At 37.6% G+C, this 12,576-nt stretch overlaps 1 protein-coding gene across 1 annotated transcript; it reads left to right on the plus strand.

The window, feature by feature from the left end:
* Positions 1-381: 381 nt before the first annotated feature.
* LOC104080364 (amyloid beta A4 precursor protein-binding family A member 2-like) lies at positions 382-12,406 on the plus strand (the record flags this gene model as incomplete). Its single annotated transcript, XM_009582735.1, has 2 exons — positions 382-1,350; positions 12,326-12,406. Coding segments are annotated over exons 1-2 (1,050 nt in total), but the record flags the coding sequence as incomplete, so codon positions are not given.
* Positions 12,407-12,576: the final 170 nt, after the last annotated feature.

The following is a 12,576-nucleotide window of genomic DNA, read 5'->3' on the forward strand; positions in this document are numbered from 1 at the left end:
CAAAACATGACACCTTACTGGCAAGAAAAAGAAATTGAAAACTGATTTCAAGGTTCAGGATTAATTCTCTGTCAAATTGACAGAAGAGATCCTACACTAGAATACATTTAGCATAAATGTAGAACCTTCTTTTTATCTGTTCCTTTCAGTGTGCAAGTTATTATTTTGATTTCACGGTTCCATAACAGGAGCATTTTAAAACTTAGCTGTCTGTGAATCTGGTTTAAATATCTACGGACACATCCTTTTTACCAAATAAATCTATAAGTTTGTTTCCAGTTAACATCACTGATCTCTACTGATGACCTTTTCCTGAATGTGTGTTTTTCCATCTTCCCTACAGTAATTGCTTAGAAATGATTGTCATATGAGGAGTTGGCTATGGCAAACAGGAAACGTCAAAGCACTACAGCCAGCATGCTGGATCACAGAGTGAGAGCTTGCCCTACTTCATCTCACAACAGGGAGCCTGAAAATGAAGAAAGTGACCTTCCTATTGAAGATTATGCAGCAAAGGAGGCAGAACTAGCAACTGTCAGACAAGGTAGTCCTACACCTGTGGAACATGAGTGCAATGATCATAGCGGAGATGGTGACTCCAGCTCTGACTATGTGAATAACACCTCTGAGGAGGAGGACTATGATGAAGGCTTGCCAGAAGAAGAGGAGGGGATCACATACTACATTAGATACTGTCCAGAGGATGACAGTTACCTGGAAGGAATGGACTGCAATGGGGAGGAGTATGCTCCCCATGAGGAACCCCATGTTGAAACAGATGAATGTCAGGAAGCTGTAGAAGAATGGGCTGAAGGTAAAATTCAGCACCAAGATGAAAATGAGGTGACAGACAGGCAAGAGTGGCAGGAAGGTCAAGATAATAGTGTTCAGATTTTGGAGGATGAAGTGTCATCTTTGGAGATTCAAGACCAAGAAGAAAACATACAGTATTGTCAAAGTGAAGGTGGCTATCAGGACTATTACCCAGCAGAGGCTAATGGAAACTCACAGGGAATATCACCATACCATTCTAGAAAAGAGGATGCAGAGCTGGAAGAGCAGGAAGAGGACATTGACCAGATTGTAGCAGAAATCAAAATGAGTATGAGCATGAGCAGTATTAATAGTACAACAGAAATGAGTCCAGAGCACACTGGGACTGAAAACATGGCACATGACTATAAAGAGATTTGTTCAAAGGGAGAAGCTGTTCACAGTGCTAACAGGCATGAGGGGAGGCCAAAGTCACTGAATATCCCATCTGCCTCTAAGCACAGTGGAGATGCGCCTAGAGGTTTTAAAGCAAAGTCAAGAACCCCAGAGGACAGACAGAAGTGGCCACAAGAACAGGTATGAGGTTCTCTGTTTAACCAGACTGTCATAGGCATTATGCAAATGTTATGTTAGTTATCCCAAACAGAATTAGAGAGCAGTATTTTTACTTTTTTACTCTATATTGCATTTACAGCTACATAATCACATTGTACGTTTAGAAAAAGGTGCTGAATGCAGTCAATTTAGGTAGAGAACTGGGAAAGAGGTTTTGCAGAGAACAGACAATTGTAAGTAAAACAAGGTATTTCAGATGCATGGGGCAAAGCTAGTTTTATTCTGCAGTGACACACTAGATGAACTTAAAACTGGGGTCAGCATTGACATAGTTGAAGGGTTTTTTCCATTAAGGGCTCCTGTTCCATTGCCTTAGTGGGTGCTTACTTTTAATCTCTCTTGTTTTCATTAGAACGTATGCCAAGGCTAGATACTGCATATGTTAAAAACAACTGCAAGAAGTGCCTGCATATTGCTCTGTTTTTGCACTAGCTGGGCATATCTTGATGTTGACAAGAAGGAAGAAATAGGAGCTTTACTTGTACCAAAAATCCTGTTAAGCAGTTTTGTCACAAGAATGGTGTAGATGTTAATTTAAACCATGCACAATCTTTTCTTGTTCTATGTTAAGTGCCAGAAAAAAGAATCTGGGAATGAAGCTCAAACTTTTCTAGAGGAACAGAGGTGTGAGGTTTTCTTTTTTTTTTTTTAAAGTTTCAAATTGAATGTGCTTACTTCCTTATGGAGAGACATACCTAATTTCTTTGCTCTAAGGTCAGTTTAAAGTTTTGATTTTGCATCTCTGAAGTTATATGCAGCTGAATATTAGTTATCTTACACAATGAAGAGAGATCTACCTAAAAGAGGTAAAACATAACATGTATTTAGATGACAGACTAGTAAGGATAAGTGAATTATTTTGCCTTATCTTTAATTAAAATGCTTTATTAAACTTCAGAGGTTTCCTGTTTCAGCTTTATCAAATCTATAAATATTATGATTTTCTATAGTTCAGTGCCCCACAGTTAAACAATTTAACCTAGATGATTCCATTAAAAACAGACATTAAAATATGTCAATTCCTCTGAAAAACAGTAAAAGGAAATCAGATGTTTAAGTATATGCTGATGAAACAGGTTGACCTTTATTATAACTGTGAACAAAAAAATCTTGGGGGGATATTTTTTCAGATTTCCCATATCTACAGCAAGTTTTTAATATTCGTTTCTACATTCTATTTTCAGAAGTGTAATTAGAACCAAATTGTGTAAGTTACTATATTCAGTGCCTTACTGCCCGCACAAAAGTTTAGCTTGTGTGGACAAGCTTGATGATCTTGAATGGTTTGAATAGTTACTAGGTATTGGCTAGGAGCAGGGAAGTCTAGTTAGCATGTTTTAGACTAATGATGAACTAGATCTTTCTGGCACAGTACACCAGTAGCTGCTACTGGGAGTGTTGCTGCTTTTAAGTTTTGAAAGTATTTGCAGAACAAAAGAGAAGAGGAGCTCTTGAATAAAAAAGTTCATGAATTCTTCTATATGCTTGAATAAGAAATTCTTGGGTTTTTTCCCCCTGAATGATTGCTAATTTGAAACAATTCAAAATAGCCTTTCATTTCAACATGTTTATGTACTCTTTCAAAGTTTATTTAGCAGAAGTTGAGCTGAATTGCATTGTATCTTTATTAGTCTTGTCAGACTGCTAACAACTTGGGGTTTTGTAACACCAGGATATAGATATAAGTGCCACTGGTGTGAAAATAAACAAAGGGACCTAAGTATTTCTGAGTTGCCTGTCTGAGCTTTAATTGTTACTTCCAGTCAGTCTTGGAGCAATGCCTTAATCTCTTTTGATAATGGAGGAAGTGCTGCTGTGATAGGTAGCCACTGGCTGGCATGTAGCCATTGAGTTTCTACAATCACTCTTCATAAAAACCACAAACTATTGTCTAAACTATAGAGCATTAAACAATACACAATATTTCATTCCTTTAAATATGAAGAGAGAAAGGAGAGGAGCTTCTCAGCCAGTGATAGAGCAGTACAGGTATCCATTTCAGTTCAGCATGGAGGGATAAACAAACTGGGTGACAAGACATGTATTTAATTTGTAAGAAGGGAGACAGGACAAAGCTGCTGTGGGCATCTTCACTGAAGAGAAGAGCACATAGGCCTCCAAGGCATAAAGGTGTGAAGCAGCATTTCTTACGGAGATACAGAGGCTTACAAATGGAGACATGAGCAGATTCTCCCCTCCCCCATCCCAAGCCTCCAGGGACAGAAAAGAAAGATTAAAAAGCAAGTTAAATAATCTTTGGCAAGCATTACTTGAATGTGTTTATCATAACAAGACTGGTCTTATCTTGCTGTGTTCTGTTCACCTACTGCAGGTTGCTTATCATCCTCAGCTTTATCTAAAAATCAGGCTCATTGTGAGGGTATTAGAATAAGAGTACAGTATTCATTTCTGCAAAAGTGAGTTTTATTCTTAATAGGTCCTTAAGCATCCTTAACATGAAGTGTGCCTGGACCTTTAACGTAGATACTGGACCTCAAAGAGTTTAGATAAAGCACAGAGGTTTTTCTGTTTTTCTTCTGGGGCATTCAACTCTTAATATTTACTATAAAATGACTAAGGGATGGATGCAATTAGTGTGTTGTCTAAATGAACCTGTATCTCATTTGTGAAACTGAGGTAGTCATTATTTTAATTACAATAATTAAAGTTCTTACATAGTGAAAGGAGAAAAACCGAAGGCCATTGTCAGTAGATTTTATGCCAAAGTTACTGTTTGCAGAGAATTTGCATAGAGGATCCTTGGTTTTGTCATCTTGCTAAAAGCTTTCAGTTATTGTAAATGTGTGTCACACAGTACAAAATACCATGGTGAGAGGGATGACACAGAAGCATATATATTGCACATGGAACACTTTTTTTCCCCGATTCCTTAAGTAAATGTAGATTTGAATGCTTTTAAGCCAAAGTACCTTTTAAACCAAGATACTACATGGATGTCAGTTTTTGTAAGCAGTAAGCAAACAGGAATGTGCATTTTGCGGTTTTATGCACATACTGTACTGTCCTTAGCTTTTTTTCATGTTTCTGCTCCTCTCCTCCTTTCTTGCCTCCCACAAGTGGTAATACTGCTGCATAAAATTTCAGGTTAACAGTAACACAATACTTTTACATACCTTTAAAAATATATAGTTATTAATCCTTAGCCTATGATAAATGCTAGCAATTGTCTTGCATACAAAATGTTAAATAACCAGTAGACAAATGCTATTTTAAAGGTTCCAGTTGCTAGGTTTGCTTTCAGCAATTAAATCACCAGAGAACAGTTGTCACTTCTAACAAAGACACAACAACCTACAGAGAATGGAAAACAAAGTAAGCATCTCATTTTACTTTCAGTGTGGGTCAGTCTCCAGTCTTAAACATACATGCTTAGCCTTGAAAACTTTGAGGATATATGAGCTTGCTTGTATGAGCCTTTATTTGTAAATACCTCTAGGGAATTGCAGAAGAGGATTTGCACTAGACAAGCCTCAGAGAAACCTAGAATACGTTTAGCATGTATATTTGCTCTAACTCACTGCTTAGCACAAGTTTTATTTCTTGCACGTTTGCCATGCTTACATTATTTAAGAAAGGCACTACATCTATGAAGTTGAAACTGAATATTTTGGGCGTTTTATGACACAACTCAAATTCAACAACTTCCTCAAACTAGGAGTTTCCCCCACCCCCATTTGACATCTTAGTCATCTCAGACTGAGCCAATTGTTAGTGTATCTAACACGTGAAGAAATTTTCTTTTTTGCTTATAATTTCATTTTATATGTTTCAGCTTCATACAGAGAAGTCAAATATGGTCAGACACCCTATTGATGTAAATTCTCACAGTTTTTATTGTAAAATAAACATGAATTAACTGACTTAGGTATATCTTTGGGTGGAGTAAGGAGGAAAAGGAACTGAATGGGTCATTCAACTGATACTAGCATACAGTATGACCAGAAATTTTAAATTGACATGGTGTTCCTGTGAAAAAGTAGTTGATGTTGACTTGAAGTTTTTTTCTTTTTGGAATGCTATTACATTTGCATAGCTTCAAGTTTAGCTAGAATATTGTTGTTTGGCACACTAATAATCAACCTCGGAACAGGTTTACAAGGTGGATGAGTTGCAGATGAGTGCTTGTACCACACAAAATCTGAACAAGGGCCTAGTCTAAGCCAAAGCTTGAACGACAAAAAGCTTGTCTCCAGATCAGTTCACTGCAATATATCCTGTCCTGCTTCCTTCCCACAAAGCAATATGGTATGGGGCAGTCCCAAGCCCATTCTGCTGCTCCCTGACAGCATTTGGAACTTTAGTTTCTGCTATTGCACCCGTAAGACATCTGCAGAGAATGATGGCATTGCCTATTATTTTACTAATACCAAGTTAATGCTAAGTCTATGCAGTCAGGTAGCATAATTAAAGAATGGTAGAAGCAGTCAAGAAAAAAATTAGCAAAACATTGGACAGCAGCTGAAATGATACTGATGGAAGATGTCTTTTGCACTTATAGGACTCACAATTAAAAAATTGCTTTTCTCTGGAACCTCGTATGTGGCGGAGTCTGCTCTTTTCATCCCAGCTAGAGTCATACTTTAATGAAATACTGGCATTGGCATGGCCTGAGGGCTACTTCTGATGAGGGGGGACTAAAGGTGACTATGGGACTCAACACTTAAGCATTGACAGTCTAATCAGCCCATTGTTCTTCATGTCCCATCTACTTAGATTTCAGACTGCAGACTCCTGAGTATGCTTATTCTCTTCTACCCTATTCAAATAGATCTATTTACCAACAATAAAAGATAAGTTTTTAACAACACCAACACCCTACCTTCACCTGTACCCTTTTGAAGAAACAGGGATTTGCCATTATCACCATTAAGAAGGAGGACCTTAGAGGGAAGTCTACTTTTTAATGATGCTGCTGGTGACACATGAATCCTATTGCTTCTCACTTCTCAATCATACTTTCATATCACTGGCATACATTTGAGAACCTAACCAAATATGGTCATACAAACTCCCCTGGTAGGGACCCCATGAGCTTCTGCAGTGTTAGTCTCATTTCACAACTTTCATATAGGCTATGCCCTTACACTTTTTCAACGTGGACCTTCAGACACATAAAATATCACTAACAAAAAATTTGTGAAAGAAAATTTTACAAAGTCATCTTTTTTGTCTGAGTTTGTTCTCTAACAGCTTTGCATACATCAGTGCTGCTACTGTGTTTTGTTTACCTGTACTAGTAGAGCTTAGTATTGACAAAAATATATGAGGTTTATTCCCTTCTCTTGGCATGGGCACACTGCTCTTCTGCTGCAAAAAGCCCAAATCCAGGAGTCTTTTGTCCATAAAAGATCTCACCCTTAGAACAGCCTGAAGCAGCTAAGATAACAGACATTTTAGAAAATGTATCTTAGGAATGTCTTACTGGAATTCAGTCTGAATATTATGGGATGCATTTGATAGAATTTGTGAAAAACACAAATGGGTGTAAATAAAGAGTATTAAAAAAGCTTGCTGCATTCTCCCATGTGTTCTAGGTAGCTGTGGGGCAGAAATATTAAGTAGCTATTACTGAGTGACAGTTCGCAAACTTAGCAAGTGTAAGTACTTACTGAAAAGTGCTAAACAGTCCGAACATTCTCAAACAAAACCAGTTCCTCTGTACTAATTGGCTGAGTCATGGCTTTTTAGCAATAAACTCCCAACTCCAGGAGACAGCAAAATAAATGCCTCTTACTTAAAGATGCATTAATGACAGTCTTCTCTGGGAAGTTTAAAGCAGAAGGCAGCATGCACTCCAAATTACATCTACATAAAAATGCACCATTGAGCACAGCTATTTCTCCAAAACTCTTATTATGACTGGCTCTCAATTTTAAATGTATGCGGGGACAAAAAACCCTCTTAGTTCTTTAAGATGATAAATATCAATTGGTAATTGTTTTAATGTTTATTGAAATTGGATAGAGTATTGAAATTCTTTTGTGGAATGCATAGGTCTCTAAACTTACTTTGACTCCTCTTTTCACAAGGCCAGCTCTGTACTCAACTTGCTTACTTGGAACTGCTCCTTTCCTCTTCATTTCTGACATGTGCTAGCACCACCTCTAAATTAGCACATAAGTAATGGAATCTTTGTGAGAGAATGCAGTGTGAAGTCTGGCCTTTTTTTCTGTGATCAAAATCAGAAATCCTTCAGCTAGTCAAGAACCGCTTCATTCAGATTCTGTCTTTGTAAGTGTATTCTGCTGGGTCAAATTGCTCCTACTGACAATAGCATGTTACTGATGTTACAATAACTACTGCAGCAGCTCAGTAAGGGTACATTAAACCATTCCCCCTACACATCACCAGATCTCCAGAGATGCACATCTGGAGAGAAGTTATTTCAGTCATGTACTTTAATAGGAATAGTACCACCATAATAGACTCGTTACTAGGTTACCATCTATTGATTCAAAAATATGTTTTAGATGCACCTTGATGTGTTTCTATAAACATAGTAGTGTTTAAATATCAGGAGGACACATGGCCCAATGATATACTGTCTTCAGAAACCAACAGAAAATCACAAAGTTGAAACTAGAAACTGAAGTTTTGCCCTTAAGTGACAAACATAACAATACCCATCTGCTTTACCTTTGTTCTAGAGAGAGACAACAAACCTGGATTAAAAGTCAATTAGATCTATTGGTTTACTTGTGCAAGAGGTAACTTAATAATCTAGTCAACCTACCACAAAAACATCTCTTTTCCAATAAGCTTACTAGAATGAAGATGAGTTTCAAAATACATAAGCCAGTACATTGGTTTCTGAACACATTATTGGGTAATATTTTAACAGTATTGCTAGTAAAGAGATTGGCAGGTACAGATCATAAGCTTCATTATTCAAATGTTTAAACATAGTAATAAAGCCTTACCACGCCTTTGAGGTGCACTCAGCACTTGCCTACCAACTCTTTACAAAAAGGGTTAACAATTCTGAAAAAACTAATCTTTTATTCCTTTCTCAGACAAATTATTCCTTTGAATAAATCAAGAAAGGGACTAACCTGCTGGTTTCCAGCAAATGTTCTCCACCAGGAAAGTGCTTCATTAGCACTGAGCACCACAGCAGCTTTCTCGATCACAGGTAGCAACTTTGAGGAGGACCATATTACAGAGATGAGCTTTCATCTGAAAAGCTTACACTGGAGTAAACAACCAGCAGTGTTAAGAAACAGCAGAACTCAAACATTACCAGCCCTCACCTCCAGCTAAGAGGGACTTTACACCTCAGGAAGGGGTGCTTATAAAAGGGGCCTGGTTGGCTGGGAGGGGCCCTGCAAGATTGGTGGGAGGAGGGAGGCCCAGGTGGCCCCAGGCCTGGCAATTAGCCATCAGGACAGGGCTAGAGAGGGCATGGGTAGAGCTGCAAGTTTATTTCTGAAAGATGTGCATAGATGCTTCAGTGATCTCAAATAAGTAGAGTCTGGTTTTCCTCTCAGCCTAAAGATGGCATTTTCTGCTGGCTCACGTTCCTTCACATGACACTGGACACTGCCTCAGTACTTGCTCAGAGGCAAAAGTATTAATAACACTACACCTTTAATATTTTAATATTTTTATATCTTTCCTTTGCAGAATCTGTCCTCTTATCAGAATCTTATCCTAGGAGAAGAGACTTTTAACACAGCTGTACCTCTGTGTTAGTGTGCAGTCAATTCCAGATTTTCAGTTTAGCTTCAGGTCCTATTCTAAACTGCAAGTCAGAGTATAAAGTATTTATAATAGCTTATAAGTGTTTCCCTCAAATGTGATTTTTCTAGCTCTTGTAACACTCAAAACAACAATATAAATTGGAAACTCTGTAAGAAACACGAAGAAAGCAAGTATCAAGTATGATAATTTATTTGACATTGATCAGATCACCTGGGAGCATGAATCAACTTCCAGCCAGAATTAGGTTTTCTTCCATAAAGAAGTCCTTTCATCCTTGATCTAGAAGCATCTCCTTCCATATGTACAAGACTACATGGTTTGTAACTGTGTACGGGAGATACAGCCATGCCTACTCTGCATAGTTCTCTCCTTTGATGCTGGAAGTCGTATGGAAGGAAAGGGAAGCCCTCCTCCCTGTACTTCTTTCTGCCCTTTCCTTCTGGGATACCATGTTAACAAACATTTCTTTAGCATGAAGATCTCAACTCTTATTTTGTAAAGGATATTGTAACAGCCCACATATTTGCAGGCAAATGCGGGGCACAGAAAGTCTCAGACAAGCACAGGTCCCCTTACTGACTACTCGATATTTCGTGCTGCTGATGAAGGGACATAGGGTGTGCTACACTCCAAAGCTGAGAAGATCTGAAGAATGTGATATTACACTCAGCTTTGTTTGGAGGAAGTGCTCACAGTGACACCCTCCCCGCCCCATCACAACACTTTTGAAGAACAAAGTGTTAATAGATCAGCCAGAGGTGGAACATATTGTGTGCACAGATGTTCATAAAAGAAATGGAAGAATTCTTTGTACCTGAGATTCTGCCTAATTAGACTGGGGCTCCTAAACATATAGGCGAAACACTGGGGAAAAAAAATTGGCCTTCATGCCAGACACCAAATAGTAAGTAAAAAACATTTATTATATTCCTTGTAGAAGTGATGTGATTGATCCCAACTCGTCATGTATTCTGCACAGACTTCTCTTTGGAACCCAGCCGATACACAATGACAACATATATACTACATATGTGACTAGGAAACAATAAACAAGCAAGGCTTGTATTCCTAAAATCCTGAAAATAGGAACTCCCATAAATTACAGCTGTGTATAGATCAAAACCGAAATCTCATCCAAGTGTTTAGTCATATATTATATTAAGACTATATGAAATTAGATATGCAACTATTACCAAAAAGCATGATTGGTATTATGGTCCCCAGGGCTCAATAAGTCCATCAACATGTAAGATTTGTGACAGAGAGATGTTTCAATAATGTTTATGGCACGTAGGGTATGCTTACTAAACCAGTCGACCAATTCTTTCTTTATATGCAGGTGCATTTTCAGTTCAGTCAAGTGTGTGGTAATCAGAACTGACAAAGCTTTAACAGTATTAACATTCTGTTGTACATACTGGAGTTAGTTAGTAATTTACTGTCACTGTTTACAATTTAATGTATCTTCATTGTGGGCATGTCATTTTCCCTGCTTAAAGCATACTTGATCTAATCCTACTATTTTAGGGAATAATGTATGATTATTATGCTTGTTTTATTAAAGCCCTCTAGATATTTGTTTACCTCATTAATATATTTCACTGCACATCAACACATATTGCTCCATGTTAGCTTAGCCATGCAGTATAATTAGATTTGTCTTGTCTCAAACAGAATTGCATTTATAAGCAGGGGTATGGTAAGCTGCTTAGCTACTACAGCCGTGTAGACAGCGCACTAGTCAGTGGGTCCCCAAGTCTTGGTGCTCTCTGTGTATGTCAGATAGTCTTTTCTTCCCTAAAATCCTGCTTACTACTTGGGTGAATTCTTGCTTTGTATATGTTGTCTTACCTGAGAACTAGCATTACTGAGCTAATAGCTCTAATGTGCCTGCTTCATTACCACATTTTGTTCAGCTGACTAAATATTACTTATAGGGAATAACTTGTCTAGAGATGAACATGCAGACTTTCTTTGATTACAGCTACATATTGCATTTGAAAGTCAGAAGACCAGGAGTTATGTTCACATGTAACAGTCAGGCTGACCCTTTGAAATATTACTGGCTCAGTGTTTTCCATTTGCACAATTATTGATACAAGTTCTTATTTGTGAAGCCTTACAATGACAGTGGCATTTAGGCACTCTTTTTTATGTATAATGGGGAAACTGAGAAAAAAGGAAAGTGAAATATCCTAAACTATAAAAATTTGTTCCAGAAATCACCTTGGTTTTCCAGATTTCTAACACTGAAACTCTGAGTCATGAAAACTTCACTTTCTTGGTACATGTGGTACATGGGTGCTCCCTGTGCCAGGGGCTGGTGTTCTGTGACTTGTGTCAAGTCTGGAGAAGAAATTCTGCCCCTGAGAATATTGGAACTTAAAAGAAAGAAAGTGTTCCATGATTTAAAAGACTTAGTATTTTCCTTGTGTAACGTTTTATATTTTCCTTTTTACATTTCTTCAGAAGCCTGAAGCTGTGCTGCCAGCATCCTTTAGATTTGTGTGGCCCAAAAGGAAGAGATGCCATGAGGTATCTCCCATGAACAGAGAACCCTGTATTCAGTGCTAGGATTCTGTTTTTCAGATCACAGGTGGCCGTTAGGACTATTTTGATTTTGTCCAGTACTGAGCATAAACACATGTAAAAATTCTGACTTTGGTTTCTGAACAAAGTCAGCATTTGACTTAATTTCATGTGAAAAATTTGCCTTGAAAGAAAATAATTTAGTTTAAATTTAAATCAGTAGCGTAACTGCTACTTAATGATAATTGAAATGTCTTGTTATTTACATCAAAGTAGGTCTTTTATTATAATTAAACAGCTCAACATTTTTGTATGAATCTCGTATTTGCTAAATTACAATAGGAAATACCAACTATTATATCATGTTATGATATTTCAGTATCAGTAATGAATATTGATTGCACATAAATAACTACATATAAATACATATAAATAACTGCATATAAATAACTACACAGAACAGCTTCATGACCAATGACTGTTGTAAAATAATGGAGAACATGCTGAATACAGTTTCATATGTTAATGTTTTATGAATTTTTATTAAAATTTTCTGAATGTAATTTAATCTGGTGAAAATTTTCTGACTATCTTTGCACCATGGACTTCCACTGAAATCTCTACTTTGTTTTGAAGCTTTTCAGAAGACAAAAGGATTTGAAATCCTTTCTCTTTTTTCTTATAGATGTGCAATGGTTTAGAGCAGCCAAGGAAGCAACAGCGTTCAGACCTCAATGGACCAGTTGACAATAATAATACACCCGAGGTAGGTACCCTCGGCCATTAGGCTGTTCTACTGCCGATCTTCCTGCGGTCAGGCTTCCATGAGGGAAAGCAGGCACCGAATTGTCAGCTTTCTCCCTCTCACAGACACATACTTAGGCTCTGTTTCTTTTCCTGAACTGACAATAAATAGAATCATAGAATCATTAAGGT

The sequence above is a fragment of the Fulmarus glacialis genome, unplaced genomic scaffold (genome assembly GCF_000690835.1).
Source record: "Fulmarus glacialis isolate BGI_N327 unplaced genomic scaffold, ASM69083v1 scaffold6798, whole genome shotgun sequence".
Classification (NCBI taxonomy): Eukaryota; Metazoa; Chordata; class Aves; order Procellariiformes; family Procellariidae; genus Fulmarus; species Fulmarus glacialis.